Consider the following 16,062-nt stretch of genomic DNA (forward strand, 5'->3'; position numbering starts at 1 on the left):
TGCACTGTGGCCAGATCCTGCCCCGGGCTTTGGCCAGGACCCCAGGATGGTGACTGTGCCAGGGACCCCGAGCTTGAGTCGTGGTGGTCCAAGGAGGGGACTCACCTGGTCCCGACCTCCCCTCCCAGCACTTGCCACCGAGTCCACTGAACATTTAGATTTAAATATTTCACTTTGTTTATACAGCATGTACAGAATTTACAGCATCGGATAATTATTTCCCAGTAGACTACAAGTGTCTCCCAAGATGACCTCTTTTATCAACAAATATATATAAATTGACGGTAATAAAAGAGTCGTACCAACAAATATTATGGCTTTTCAAATAGTGTAGCTGCATTGTGCCATTGAACTTATGAGGAACCACGAGAGAGACAGAGAGATGGGGAGGCTTCAGCTGCTGAGCCCAGGGGCGACCCTCAGCTTTGATCCACCAGTGCTGGGGCTTCGCATTGCCGGGGCAGTGCTGGCTCATGGTGCCAGGGGTGGTGCAGGTGGCAGAGGGAAGGTGGGGTTGAATTTATGACCCATACTCTGGTTTCTGTCTCCAGGCAAGCCAGTTCTTACACAAACTATTCTTTCAGCCCTGCTTTGGAAAAATTTGGCTCTGCCCAGCTGGGGTCTCGCCTGCCCCATCCCCGGCGGGGAGTCCGGGTGGCGTGTTAGGCTGTCGGAGATATCTCTCTCTCTCTCTCTTGGTCAGGGTTAGCACAAGATGTCTGTCTGCCCTAGAGTGCCCTGCGGCTGTGAGGGGGAAGACATGTAGGATAACAGGTGATACAAGACGTGGGGGGTGACGGTGGCAGGTGGCTGGGCTGACCGGTGGTTTGGGTGCATCAGGAAGGGTGGTTGCAGCGTCATCCCTGCCTGCCTCTCCTGTGCTACTCCTGGGGTGATGGGAAGCTCCCCTCACGCTGCCGAGCAGGGGGATAGTGGCAGCTGTCAGAGGAGAGCAGGAAAGCACGAGCCGCAATTTTTGGAACACATCACTGAGGTTCTCCAGCACATCAAAAATACCAGAGGACAACCTTGCCTTGGCAGTGCTGTCCCCAGCCACCGCCCTGGCACGGGGTGCTGGTGACGTGGGTTACCTGTGCCCCAGCACTGCACACCTGTTATCTGCTGTGCCTCATGGGATGCATCTAGCCAGTAGCCATTCCCCTCACTTTTTAAGACCAGTGAGCCATTTTGAGCTCTTTCTCTCCTGTGTCCTGCCATTACAGGGGGCCCTGGGCTGCCTCACCCATGGGGAGCATCCACCATCCCCGGGGCAGGCTGCGCAGGCAGCTGCCGGCTCCTTGCCTGGGTGTCCCTCCACTCCTGAGTGGGACAGTGGAAGAAGCTGCTGATTTGAATTACATCTCTGCCAAGAGAGACGCGTTTCTCTCCAAGCGCATAGCAACAGCCTGTTTTCTACTCTAGAAAGAGGAGCAGTTGGTTTCCCCGTGTTTCAAGTATGCGGAAATGGCTTTTGAGAACTGGAGTGGTCACTCAGGCATTGAGATAACCAGACCACTTAATTACAGGGGAAAATTAGTAATGGTTCTAAATTACTGCTACTGTCATTTTTTTGACTAATTCCTATCCCATTTCCCTCTTCATAATATTATGGCCACTCCCTGCAGGCCTCTCTGGCCAAGCGCTCACAAGAACAAGCATGGGCTACCCAGGCCTTTCCTTTGGCTCTGCCTGCAGGATGCTGAGCTATGAGCGGGTCTGCCCGCTGTGGCAGCGATGGGGAGAGCAGCACTGAGAGAGTCCCATGGGGAACCTGCTGCCTTTGGGAGGTGTGAGTTTTCCTGGTGACAGCTTTGCTCCCTGGCAGTCTGACTGCTTCTTTCTGGGAATAGCCTGTGGGCTTGTTTGTTGAAGTGTGTGTGTGGGTAGCGCGTGGTGTCCTCCGCATCCTTCTTGCTTGATTAATGGTGACGTTTGCACCTGGTGAACACCAGGTGTACTAGAGACCTGGAGAGGGTCTTTAGTAGGTCTTTAGCTTTCCTAGGGACAGTGGTAGGTCTAAAGATGCCCATCACTGCTGAGTGGTCTTCAGGAAGTCATGGTTTTGATTTTACAACCTCATGCCATGTCTCTCTGGCACAGAGACCGAGCATACAGAGGGCTGTGTTGTACCAAACTCGGCATTTTGTGGCTTTCACCAGCATGTATGCGTTTCTTCCAGCAGGAGCTAGGAAGCTTAGGAGAATTCACTAACTTCTCCCCTCCGCCCGCAAATAAAACTGTTTTGCTGGATTGCTGAACCATGCCCTCAACAGGCAGTCTGGAAAGCTGGGTTATTTGCAGAGCTTTGCCTCCTAATGCTTAATGCATTATGGAAAAAAGAAGCTGGACAAGTGTTGTCAGAAGTTGAGTTGTCATCAGGGAAAAAATAAATAATGTTGTCTTTCTTGCTAGCATAGCGACTACAGTGTAAAAGGTACTACTGCAATCTTTTGCTCTCTAGCGCTGCTAGAAGTAGTGTACACTTCCTGATTAAGAGCAAGACAAGGAGGTCTCCTGCATGGCTCACTGCGTGAGTGTGTTTTCTCAAGAGCTCGGAAGATGAAGGAAGCAACATGGGGCAAACAAATGAAGACACAAGAGGCATCGGTTCATTTTCACCTGTACAGGGGGAGTTCAGCTGAGGAGTATCTAATCACAGCTCTTACTGCAAGGCAAGACCAGGGCAATGCACAGGACCGTAGCTGAAAGGACGGGGTAAGGGAACCATCTCAGCATTACACCGAGCAAGGAGAAATCCAGTTGTGCATCTGCCTACATCCACACGAGCCACAAAGCCACTAGTTTGCAAAAGCTTTCATTAACACTCACAAATAAGCCTGATAGCAACCTGGGACACATTCGCAGCACCAGGATCCAATCTATCCTGTGCTAGTGCAGCAATTTTACAGTCACTCAGCAACTCTCCATATTTCTAAGTATCTCTGTAAAGAAGCTCATCTGCCAGAAACTCACGTTTCTGTAAGCAAGGAGCCTGCCGGGGCTGTGGGCTGGGGCAGAGGGGCACGCAGCCCTGGTGATGACAGTGCCATGGACTGCCATGGCAATTTTCATCAAGAAGAGTAAGGCTGTCCTCGACACAGGTCTTGCCCTGCCATTGTCGGTAAGGGACTCCTCTGAGTTAGAAATAAAGAAGAAGAAATAAATCCCAACTCAACGGAGAGGTCAGGAGATGCAGGGAGAGAGCCTGGTGGCAGTCCTCCATGTCCTGCAAGGGTTTAGGAGCTCTAGGTGTGGAAAAGCATCCCAAGCCATTGCAACTTGCTTTAACTAAACCCTACCTATTTTAAATGGGGGCAGAAAAGTTTTGTAGGCAGATAGATAAGTTTTAGAGTATTTAGAGCACCAAGAACAGGCTCCATTTTGTAAGAAAGGAGTTCAGGTGGACCTTGAACCCCCAGTTAAAACAATTGATTTGCTCTGGAAGCGTAGAGGCAGGGTTGGGGGTGGAGTTGGAGCATCTGTGGGACTTGATAACGGTGGAAATTCAGCAGAAATGTTTAATCTTTCAAAACCTCACAAGTGAAGGACAGCAGCACAACAAAAGCAGTGCCTGCGGGAAGTGGCTGTAATGGTGCCTGGATGATGAGCAGGAAGGGCTCAGCATGCTGACGTTTGCCTCTGCTGTGTGGAAACTTGCAGGGTCCTTTGCTTGCAGGGGTTCAAGTCCAAGGCATCTTTTGGAGTGGTTAATCTTTGCCCTGAGATACAGACAGCAAGCCTGAGCTAACAAGCATTGCTATTTCGTCCAGTGAGAGAGGAGACTTGTCCCACACGGGAAACCCCCTGGATTATCACCATGTGCAGACGGCCATTTTGGGGCCTTGATATCGCTCAAGGGGGATGCTGGAGGACCCCAACGTCAGTTAGCATATGCTCCTGGTGCATTGCTTCCCACCACTACTTAGAACTGCATGGTGTTGGGGGTGGGATCTGTGTGCTGGGAGGGGTGGAGAGCTGTCATAGTGCAGTACAACAGATCAAGGGCTATTTTGAATCAAATATAGATAAAAATACTGCCTGGGGTTGGTGCCCACAGACAGCCAAAAAAGCTGGAGGCTGTGCTATAGCTATGCAGAAATCAAGATGCAAGTCCATAGGCACGGCGGCTGGGGCAGGGGGGCACGCTGTGGTAGTGCCTAAAACAGGTTTTCCAGGTCTGAGTGGAACCCCACGGCATTTCTTCCTTCCCCATGGCCTCTGATGCTGGGCATCCCACCAGCAGCACCTGGCTCCCTGCTTTGGGAACTGCGTGCACCCCAGTGCCCTCTTTCACACTTCTAGAGAGGGGATCCCCAAGCTGGCCTTTACCTTGGGAGGGTGAGAAGGAGCCAAGGGGGGGTGGCAGGGCCCACAGGAGAGGGGGGGGTCTCGCCACTCTGGGGGCACTGGGTGCTCAGGGGCAGGGCTGGCTGTTCTCGAGATCCTCCAGAGAGACAGCAAGACCCTGCAGAGACCCTGTGGATGCTCTCAGGGACATGCCGTAGAGAGCAAATCCTGCTAGTAACAGCAATCTTCTGGCTATCTTTGCTGATAACAGCTCCTGCTTGGCCAGACAGGCCCCTCTTCTTCGCAGCATCCCTTCCCTCTGGGTGAGGGTTACTGCTCTCTGGTGAGAGGCTCTTGGCACCTCCAGTTCCAAAAGGAGGAAGGCTCAAGTCCTTAAAAGGTGAGGAATCTCACTGTATTTATTGTCCCTTGGTCCTTTTTGCAAGAATACAAATGCCTCTGGATGCTTTCCTGTGCAAGCCAATTTTTGACAAGATAAACAAGCTTTTCTGCAGCTGTGCTGTGCATGCGTATGTGTGTGTGTGTGGTCAGTCATCGCACGCTCAGAGAGGCCAGAGAGGTTCCCAGTGCTCTGCAAATGTGCTTCCCCAGATAGGACTGGGTGCCAAAGCCTACAGAAAAATAATGCAGGAGTTTCTCCTGGGATAACATCCTCTGGCATCAAGTTTTCTCTCTTTTCTCTCTCTCCGTCACCTTCTGGCTATGCCCAGCTCTGCTGCTCCAGGAATGCAGCTGAGCCTCCTCCTTAGGTATGTATATGGCCCCCAATACTGTTGCACTTGATTCTTACCCAAGCATTTAAAAATAGCTGTAACAATAACACACAGGCTCTGGTTCTCCCCTCCCCTCCCGTAGCAGAAATAGCACGGTGAGTTTATAGCCTGCATCCAGACTCGTGACCAGAAAGGGCTCAAAGCCTCCCTTTTCACTTTTGTTCTTTAAGAAAATGGTGAAAGTGGGGAGAAAGATGGACAAATAACTCTTGCAATCTCCCCTCACCCCAGAGCCACCATGAGCTGCCCAAGAATGGGTGACACATGGGCAGGCACATTGTTTGGAGATGAGGGATTCGCATCTCTGGAGTGAGTGGTTCCTACGCTGCCCTGGTACAGGTGCAGACAAGCGGAAGCAGTTTGGGTAGGCTTGATCGTGAGATGCTGCAGGTTTGTGGCTCCCACTGGTGCCAGGGACCTGCAGACTCCCTTGCTCTTTTCTGTGTGTCCAGGTTGTGGCTGGGATTTGCCTCCTTTTCTGTTGACCCCTGAAGAGCTGGGAATATGGTTTTGCTAAGATACTCAGGGCTGTCACTGCTCGGTGTGCTTCCCTTTGTCCTCAAGCACTTTGCAGTTGCCTTTTGAGTTATTTGGACGTCCGTCTCTGAACGTCCTTTGCACTGTGTTGCATCCTTTTCCATGGAAAGGTTTGCCTTTGGCTAGTGGAGTGATGAGAGGATGTGAGAACTGCTGGGGCAGGTGGATGGATGGAGACTGAGGGTTTGAAGTGCTGTTTCTGGCAACCTCCCTGAGCCCGGGGCTCTGTCAGAGGCTCGATGCCCTTCCCTTGTGAAGGAGGCTGGCAGGGACGAGGAGGAGGTGGAAGAGCACTGGTACTAGACAGGGGACCCAGGGAGTTGGGCTGTGTCTCCCTGCCAGGGCTGTGCTCCCTCTGGTAGCGTACCACTGGCTACATGGGTGTCTCGCAGAGGAAGGTAGTTTGCTTTTGCCTTAAGGATGAAGTTGGTGCAGAAGAGCAAGCATTACACCCTCGCAAACACAGGCAGGTGGCTGGGGCTCAGTGGCGTGATCTTTTCCCTCCTTGGCACAGCAAGGTGGCAGCCAGGTAAAAGGCTCGCTGCTCATCTGTGGCTCATCCGTGAGCAACTGGACAAATACACATCGTGCTTTGCATAAGCTTGTTAAAGATGCCAAAAAGCACATGGCTGGCAGAGAATAATTGCATAAGCAAGGCTGGTGTCTGCTGTGTGATTTAGGCCTTGTCCTAAGCAAGCAATGCTCCATCATTCCCTTTGGAAAGCTCTGTGAGCGGAACAGTTATTTACTGCGTGTTAAACCAAGCTGCTACACAAGTCCCGTTCGACTTGTTAATGACTTCAGCAACTGCAATTCATTCCGAAGAAGCAAATGATGAGAGTAAAATACCAACATCACCTTTTGGTAGATGTAATTACTGGGTCAGGAGAGCTGCTTCCCTTTCCTAATTCACTGCCTGGGAAAAGCACACACACGTGACTGGCTGTGTTCGCCTGGGGCTTGACAAGCTTTGAAGCTTGATCTGCACTTATCCTGGAGGGTGCTGAGCACCCTCAGGGAGAGTGAGGCCGGCGGCACAACTGGCAAAAAGCAGCATAGAACGTGGGAAAGGGCCAGGTTTGCATGAGAGCAGCCCTGAGATCACGTTAAATCCTCTGGCTGCAGGATGCAGATGTGTTAGTTACCTGCTCTGCCACACATCCCCTCACATCAACAGATGGGAATTTTACCGCCTCTGGGCCTCTTACAGACATGGTCATGCTGCAACACAATTAACCACTTCCTACCCTCTCTCTTTTTGCTTGGTGGCACATTTCTAGCCTGGAGCTTGAAAGCCAGACACTGCTGTTGGTGCCAGTCCGACCAGCTGTGGGGCCCCATCCTGATCCTGAGCAGCAGAAGGGCAGGAATGTGGGCAGGAGCATAGGCAGGAGCACGGGCAGGACCTCAGGAGTGTGTGCCCCAGGCACGTGTGCCTCCCCAGGAGGAACAGGGAGAGCCCTGCCAGACGAAGGCAGCGCTTGCCTGGGACCTGTCTCCGGAGCTGGTGTTTGAGTTCAGCTGTCAGAGCAGGACCTTGGAAGCATTGTGGGGAGGGTTTATTTGGGGACAGCTCAACAGATGCTGGATGAAACACAGAGAGAAGCAACATCCCTGGGCATGTAGAGACTTTTCTCCTCCTCAGTGCTAGCTGAACTCTGCCAAGCCACGTGGGTCAGAAACGGCCCATGGCACCGGGACTGGGGCATGGGCAGGCAGCTCCCTAGAGCAACCTGAGCTCCCAGTTTGCTCGGTGACCTTGTGGGGTGTCTCAGATCTGCTTTCACACCCTGGACCCTGCCCTGGTAATGCATCTCTTGCATTCCCACTTATCATTAGCTAGTAGCTTAACTCAGTGCAAGTCACTGTGAGGCTGGAACAAGAGAACAAGCAGTTCTATATGACTAGAGGACACAAGCAGAAAGAGCTGCTAAATACCTTGGGGGCATATGCATGGCTCTCCCCGAGTCTAGGGCAAGCCAGCACTGACGGGGGACCCAGCACAGGAGCAGCTCCTGGCCCCAGAAGGGCTGCGCTATAGCTTTGTCCCTGGGTGGTTTCCTGCGTCCCTGTGAGAGCTGGGCGGGCTGCAAGCCCTGGCTGTAGCACAGCACACCGAGCCCGAGGCACAATGGAGAATGGAGCAGGAGGCAAGCCGTGAGATGGGGCAAGAGCGGGCACGTGGAGGCACAGTTGCCCCCCCCATCAGTGGCAGAAACACAGCGAAGGCAAACCAACGAGTAAAGAAGAGATGGGTACAACGTAAGGGGAGACAACGGGAGGGGAGGGAAGGGTTTTCCATAGAGAATATGCAGGAGGACTTCTGGATCCATCAGGAATCATTACAAACTTTATTTGTCTGTGCATTGTGTACCATTGATACGGATCATCACAATTAGTGGACTCACTGCCTATAGTGGTGGGCAATACACACAAAGAAAAATCAATGAAGCCAAACAGATGAAAATGAAATCATTGTACATAAAGGTAATCATAAACCTGAACAACCTGCGCCTGTGTTTGACTCTTCCCCCAAAACAACGAGAAACAAAAAGAAAAACCCCAAAACCCATCAAAAGTGAAGAAAAGGCTTGAGAAGAAAAAAAAAAACCACCCCCAACTTCATACTCCTAGAGCAAAATCTTACAACAGGTTAATTACAATTTCCACATATTGTTCAAAATGAGTACAAATACCCCTGGCCAATTGGTTATGGTACGAACGTCAGACGTGGTTTTCAGCTGGGTGGGAAGAGCTCACTGGTGGACATGCAGGCAGGGTGTTTGCCTCGCTGGGACACCAGGAAGCCTGGCGAAGGGTCAGGAGACATCTCTCAACACCAGGTCACCCCTGCGCTGTACCCAGGGGAGCTCTGCATCCACACCTCCCCAGGCTTGGCTCGCTACCCCAGCCTGCACTGCTGGAGTTGGGGGGGGGGTGATGCTGAGTTACACCTCACTGTCTGAGCCTTCCCATCGATTTCAGATTGGTACAGTGCAAAAGGTGGCCTTTTTCCTTGGGGGAAGCTCAGCAGCATGGGAGATCTCGTTACTGCCCTTCAGCCCTTACACTGAATTATTCTGCCTCCAAATGGCTGCGGGAAAGGACCAGATTTGGGAACCAATCCTGATGGCTTAGCGCTCAGAAACAGGAGCTGCCGCTAGACCTCTGGGGACACAGGGAACAGCAGAGGGCCAAGGGGTTCTGAGGCAGCCACAGGCCATAAAGGCAGAGGCAGGCGAGGTGCTGGGAGCCAGCCGTGCTTGTCCTCCTTGGGCTTGGACGCTGCTCGCCCCCCAACGGGCTCCCTGGGACCTTGTGTAAAACCTCCTGCAGATGATGGAGGCCTTCACACTGGCTTTGGCATGTCCTGGACTGGCCGCTGTGGGGGGGGCCCCGGCCTCGCGGGGGGGACGGAGACTGCAGTCTCTAGGTGTGGGTTTTCCTCCCCGAAAACCTACATCTGCGTGGTTGTTATTGCTTCTCGTGGACCCACGCATGGAGCAATAAACGGGGACAGCTTTCCCTCCTTTTACCCCCACTAAGAGGAAACAAACAAACAAACAAAAACCTATGGCAAAATTAAACTAACTAAAATAAATAAAACCTGGTGAAAAGAAAACATTTGTATCTGCAATGCTCAATCCACATGGCTGGAAGGACTATCGCTATAGGACGCTATATACAGATAGGGTTCGTTTCATTCATGCAAATGTTACAAGTACCACGACAGCATGCCCGAGGAGGCAGATGAGGCGGGAGGAAAAGCCCTCGCTGCTCCGCACAGCCTTGGCTTAGGACACCAGACACGAGGTTGCGGCTGTGCATCCCCGAAGCATGGAGGGGGAAAGGCGAGGGGCATGTGGGGAGGGGGGGGGAAATGCTAGTTGTACACACGCCAAACCAAAAAAAAAAACAAACCCCCATCCCCAAATCAATGACGAAAACGGTTTGTGTTCTATCCTTAGAAAGCTCCCCATTTCCCCTTGTCTTCAGTCCGGTCTCTCGCTTCTCTCCAACAGGGCCAGAGGGGACGTTCCTGAGTGGCGAAGGCAGGCAGACAGCGGTCGGAGATCAGGACCCTTGCTTTCCTCTCCTTCCCTCGCCCACTGCTCTGTTTCTCACCAGCTACTCTGGCCTTCCCCGTACTGGCGTGCCGCGGTTGCCTTCGCATCCATCCTCCCGGGGGGGGCTGGTGGGTGGGAGAGAGCGATGGGAAAGGGCTCGGTAGCTATCAGCCGCTCTTGTTAGTAGAGTTGCAGAGAGGGCCCTGCCACCGGGCTCCTGGCTGGGGCCACTGCCCAGGGAGGGGTCCTGCTGGCTTTGGGGTCCTGCCTAGTTCAAAGGGTGCTCCAAAGCCGCTTTCCGTCAGCAGGTGTGTGAACATGGCAAATCTCTTTTCTTTCTCTGTTCGTTATACACAGCGTTATATCTATATCTATACCTATATATCACTCTATATAGATACATATAGATATATATATATTTACTATCTCTGATTGTCCCTTTAGAAGCCCTTTATGTGGCAGTAGGCTTCCAGAGATGAGAAGAATATGTACAAGAGCCAGAGGAGGATAAAGAGTGAGGATGTGAGCAGCTTGGAAGTCCGCGGCCCGCCCAGCTCACCTCCAATCTCGGGTCTCCGCCGGTAGAGCAGCACGCCCACACTGATAAAAGCGAAAATGGTGAAGAGGGTGACGGAGAAGGCCAGGGTGCCGGGCGAGACTTGGAAGGCTTGTCCGTGCGCCGCGTGGTAGATGGCCGCGATGGACCAGGCCACACCAATGCCCAGGAAAACATTCACGGCATTGCTCCCGGTGACATTCCCGATGGAGGCATCCGCGTACTGGTCCTGCGTCGCTGCTACTTTGCTGGCAAACGTGTCTGCAAAGAGAAGGTAGAAAGGAACCCTCAGGAAGCAGTCAGCTAAGGAGGGACAGCAGCAGGCAGCTTGGGAACAAATGTCAACAGCATCACTTGGGGAATGAAAATAGTCAGTAAGGGGACAGGGTACAGCCCTGTCTATGGGCACTCCTGAGGAAGGGCACATCTGGCCAGAGCCAGAGTGACTATCAGGGTCCAGAAATGCCTAGGAGGCAAATCTCAATGTTCAGAAATATGACGCTTCCCCCAGCATGGTCCCAGATGCCCCACAGTGCTTCAAGCAAGAGACAACACTTCCCAGTACTACACTGTGTTGGCCCCTTGTCCAACATCCACTAATGTGTTGGCTTGCAAAGGAACTGAAAGAGTGGGAAAAACGTTGTGGGAGCCATCATGCTTCAGGTCCCCTGAAGGTTTGTATTTGTGTTTCTTTGCTTGCTTTAATGATGTCTCTCCAAAACCTTTTGCCTCACTGAGGTCCAGTGTCTTGTGCAGACCCTGACACTTTGGTAAACAAGTGGTTTAAACAGGGTTTCACCCTGAGGGAGAAAAACCATGCAGGTGGGTGTACGCTTGCCCAGGTGCTACATCAGCTTTTATACTGATGGCAAAAAAGCTGTGATAAAACTCAGCTGGCGTTTTACATGGCAGATCATGTGTCAAGTAGACCAGCACGACACGGCTCTGCACCATAGGAAAGTGCTGATTTTACGTCCAAACACACTCTGGACCTGCAGGGGGGGGTGAGCAGGAGGGGGATGTGTTGGTTTTGCGTGGCAAGGTTTTGGTAGCGGGGGGGCTACAGGGGTGGCTTCTGTGAGAAGCTGCTAGAAGCTTCCCCTGTGTCTGATAGAGCCAATGCCAGCCGGCTCCAAGACGGACCCGCCGCTGGCCAAGGCCAAGCCAATCAGCGCCTCTGTGATAACATATTTAAGAAAGAGAAAAACAGTTAGAGAGCGCTTTTGCAGCCAGAGAGAGGAGTGAGAAGATGTAAGAAACTCTGCAGACACCAAGGTCAGTGCAGAAGGAGGGGGAGGAGGTGCTCCAGGCGCCGGAGCAAGATTCCCCTGCAGCCCGTGGTGAAGACCATGGTGAAGCAGGCTGTCCCCCTGCAGCCCATGGAGGGAGGATGAGGGGGTGTAGCGATTCCACCTGCAGCCCGTGGAGGACCCCACGCCGGAGCAGGTGGAGACACCCACAGGAGGCTGTGACCCCGTGGGAAGCCCGCGCTGGAGCAAGCTCCTGGCAGGACCTGTGGGTCTGTGGAGAGAGGAGCCCACGCCAGAGCAGGTTTGCTGGCAGGACTTGTGACCCCGTGGGGGACCCACGCTGGAGCAGTTTGCTCCTGAAGGTCTGCACCCTGTGGAGGAGACTCACGTTGGAGAAGTTTGTGAAGGACTGTCTCCCATGAGAGGGACCCCACGCTGGAGCAGGGGAACGATGAGAGGAGTCCTCCCCCTGAGGATGAAGAAGCGGCAGAAACACCGCGTGATGAACTGACCGTAACCCCCATTCCCCATCCCCCTGTGCCGCTGAGGGGGGCGGAGGCTGAAGCCGGGAGTGAAGTTGGGCCCGGGAAGATGGGAGGGGTGGGGGGAGGTGTTTTTAAGATTTGGTTTTATTTCTCATTCCTCTACTCTGTTTTGCTTAGTAATAAATAAGATGAATTCCCTCTCTAAGTTCGGTCTGTTTTGCTCGTGATGATAATTAGAGAATGATCTCTCCCTGTCCTTATCTCAACCCGTAAGTTTTGGTTTTTTTTTTTTTTTCATTGTACTTTTTCTCCCCTGTCTAATGAAAGAGGGGAGTGATAGAGCGGCTCTGGTGGGCACCTGGCCCTCAGCCAGGGTCAACCCACCACAGGGGATTAGCATCTTGGTTTTGTCCAGGTAAGAACTCTCAGCTATCGATGAGAAGATGAATCCTTAACACATCTGCACTCCCAGATCACCTTGGGTACGGCCAGCAGTGTGGATCAGAAAAAAGAAAATGGTGAGGTCAGATTTCATGGGTTTTAATTCTACAGTTTCCTTTATGCTCCTTCCCAGCGGGGCTCCACAGTGAGACAGCAAAGTGCAGCCTGGCACGGAGACCCAGTTTCATTTAACAGGAGGGGCTGGGCACTTATAAGCACAGCAAGAGGGACTATTTGCAGCAAAGAAATCAAAAGGCTGCTTTATTTTTTTTTAAAAAGCTGCCATGGAAATGTATCTGACTGCTTAGGGAAAGAAAATGCATTTCCCCTTGTTTGCAGTCACGGTGCAGGGGTGTGGGACAGGGCACATCTGGGGCACACTGCCAGTGCCAGCCAGTGTGGAAACAACCACACACACTTCTGCAAGCTTGAGCGATGCTTTCAATGCAGGGAAAGTCCCTGTCAGTCTTTATTTCACTGCACGTTTGTCTGATGCCTGTCTGCCTCCTGAAAAGCACCCTGCACCTCCCCAGGGTGGAGGAGCCCAACCAGCACCCAGCTAACACGACACAGTCTGGGAGCATCTGCTAGTTCAAACAAGGGTAGCCAAAGGTAACCTAAACAGAACTTCTTAAATGCCACCTTTTGTTGACAAAAGCAGGAGGGAAGATTTTTTGCTGTCAAAGGTGTGAGACAGCCCTACAAGCCTCACGCCTAGAAGTGCCAGAAGTATAAAAATGCTCCTTTTTCTGTTCCTTGTCCAAATATGTTCTTCCTTTTGGTTCTGCTTCTTCTTTTTTGGGGTTTGATAGCATTAGGACAATTTCAAAATCTTCGAGCACCCAAGTGCTGATCACTGGAAGTCTGGGGGTGGCAAGGGAAGGTGTGACCGACGTGGGGGGGTGGTTGGGTTGGGTTAGAGCCCATGGAAGACGGTGAGTGAAAGGCACAGGCCCTCTCACACAAGCTGATATGGGACTTCCCAGAGCAATCGTGTCACTGGGACCATCCTCTCCAGTGCACTGGTTCATTCCTAAGAGAGAACCTTTGCTGAGCCAGCAGAAAAGGAGGCTAGGAGGATATTGTGGCATGAAGGTATGGAAACTCGTGGTTTTTTTTCCCTCCCTGGTCAATCCGCAGTCTCTGCTGTCTTCTGAGGCTGGGTGACCACTTGATTAGAGATATGTCTCCAAATATTTGTGGGTCTGGGGCCTTCTTGGGGCTTCACAAGTCGCATATTGACCAGCTCCCCCCAACCTCACCTCGATCCATCTGAATCAAAGCTGAATCTGGTCTCACACAAAGGTTCAGAGTGCCCTGAGCACGAACTAGAGCATAACTTACCTGGGAGGCAAGATTAAAGGAGCAGATGCTCAGAAAGAAAACGCAGGACTGCCAACACAGGCAGCATTTTAATCAAACACCAGTTTCCTACTCTGGGAGTGGATGCCATGGAGGCTGTCCACAGAAATAGATACTTCACAGTCTTTGCAATGGGAAGACCTTCTTGAAATAATTTCCAGGGGACTGAATCCACATCCTAGTTCGATCCTCCTGGCCCATCTGAGACTAAAAAACAACTTCCACATACACTTCAAATCTGTCCTTGGGGGTCCTGCAGAGCACAGCTGAGGACCTCACTGTGCTCAGCTTTCCCAGCCCAAACCCAGACTGGGCAGAGCTGGACCTTTGCAACAAACCCTGCTTTTGTCCTTACCTGGCACTGATGTCCCCAGTGCAACAAACACGACCGCAGTGACTGAGTCCTTCAAGCCGATGGTGCAGCCAAAGTGGGATGCCAGGTCGCCAATGAAAGCTGTCAGGAGGCCGATCATGAGGATGGAGACTACGAAGCAAGCCCAGCCATTCCAGTAGTCTGTTGGGGGCACGAAGGCAAAAAGGACCTTCCAGAAGACAGTCAGAAAGTGCATAACATAGTCGAAGCAGGAGGGCAGCTTCTCCTCCCCACATTCATCATCATCGTCATCTTCACCTGGAGAAAACCACCAGTGCCTGATTAGACTCACCCATCCTGGGGGAGGTTGGGCAAAGCTCCTGTACATACCGCAGACTCGCAAAAGCTGTCTCCCGTGATTTGGGCCCTAGAAGGCCTTGACTTCCAAATACCTTATTTTCCAGGCAATCATTAGAGGGGCTTGATGGCCTTTCCTGGTCCCTTCCCACAGCACAGAGAGATTCTCCAAAGGCATTGGTCTCAAAAACCAACCTGCACTTCAGAAAAACGCAGAGCCTCGCACCAGCACCTCTGCCTGGGTTTAACCACCAGATGCTTTCTGGGGCTCAGCCCCTGCTTGGGAAGCCTTTCTCTAGAAGACGTGGGAAATGGCCAGCTTCACACTGGCTGGAGCTGACCAGGGTGGGCAAACCCACCAAGAGCAAAACATGCCTCCTGGAAACACCCCTAAGGAAGCCCTTTTTGAGCTGCTTTTCACAAATGCCTGAAATTGCTGCCAGCTCTCTGGGAAGACAGCTGGTTTTGGTGGCTATTGAGCTGATAGCTCTGGTGCTTCACCTTTTCTGCTACTGGCCCCCAGCCATGAAGAATACCTGCCCTAAAACCTCCCTGGTCCATCACTGCTGACTGTCCTTCCCTGTTGCATTTCTCTGCCCCGTCCCGTGCAACCCTATGAGCTCTGGCTGCCCATTCCTTTCGGTTTGGTCTGACCCAGGTCAGTGGGCACCCTCTGCACATGAAAATGCTTTCGCATTTGCACCCCTTCCAGGTAGCTGTCAAGTACCCCAGGCCATGAGCCAGCTACGGGGCATCATTTGTCATGGCAAAAATGCACTTCCCTTCTTCTCTCTATTTTATGTCCCTGATCCAGGTCAGTGCTTCACTTCTCACCAATCTGTTGTTAATGCCTTGCAAGGGTCATTTTCCCAGTGTGAGCCTGCCAGCAGTCCTGGCCCCATCTTTGCTCACCAGGCACATTGTGTGGGTCAGATCCTGGCTCTCCTGGTGCTGTGCTGAGCACTCGGCCCTGCACAGCACACCTCTGCTCACAGCTGTGGCCCCTGAGCAAGACCTGGGTCTCCAGCAGAGATAAGGAGTTGGGGATGCGAGTCCTTGTGCCCATCCTGCCTGATGTCCCAGGGGCTCTCAGACCCTGAGTGCCAGCTGCTGCATGCCCACAAAGGCTCTCAGGGAGTCATGCATCCATAGACATGCACTCCTGGACTGGGGGGCTCGTACCCAGAGCTCCTCTGTGGGTCGCAGGGAAAGAGCTCAGCAGATGTTGGACTATCCTGGCCCCCTCCCCTGGTTCTTCGGCCCTTTCCCTCAGCACTGGCCCAGCACATCTTCATGTTGTTGGTCCTGGCAGGGCCATGGGGATCCAGGCAGGTGTCTCAGTTTCTCCACTCCCTGCTCCAAGTGTCAGCACATCACCTGTCTCTCCAAAGCCACTTGGCATGCAGCCTCCAGGGAGTCCCCATCACGTGGGGCTGACTCCACCAGTGGGCCCCTCAGGGCTGGTGACCTCCTGCCTGACCCCTGGAGCTCTGATGAGGCATTTCATGAGCTCGCTGGCCAGCCTGTCCTCTTGGGTGGGCTGCATGGTGAATGTGGAGCTGCCCCAGCCTGGCACAATGCACAATGCCAGAGTTGTAGCACACCAAAAACTC

The 16,062-nt window shown here is 52.6% G+C and overlaps 1 protein-coding gene across 11 annotated transcripts in view; it reads right to left on the reverse strand.

Annotated features, from left to right (window-relative positions):
* Nucleotides 1-7,945: 7,945 nt before the first annotated feature.
* SLC8A1 (solute carrier family 8 member A1) overlaps nucleotides 7,946-16,062 on the reverse strand; it is a 139,481-nt gene continuing 131,364 nt past the window's right edge. For all 11 annotated transcript variants that reach the window (XM_075749617.1, XM_075749616.1, XM_075749610.1 and 8 more), the window contains 2 exons: nucleotides 14,135-14,410; nucleotides 7,946-10,502 (listed from right to left, as the gene is read on the reverse strand). In XM_075749617.1, the coding sequence (XP_075605732.1) occupies nucleotides 10,126-10,502; nucleotides 14,135-14,410 (653 nt within the window). In that variant the 3' untranslated portion in view covers nucleotides 7,946-10,125. The remainder of the gene's footprint in view (nucleotides 10,503-14,134; nucleotides 14,411-16,062) is intronic.

Source organism: Balearica regulorum, chromosome 3 (genome assembly GCF_011004875.1).
Source record: "Balearica regulorum gibbericeps isolate bBalReg1 chromosome 3, bBalReg1.pri, whole genome shotgun sequence".
NCBI lineage: Eukaryota > Metazoa > Chordata > Aves > Gruiformes > Gruidae > Balearica > Balearica regulorum.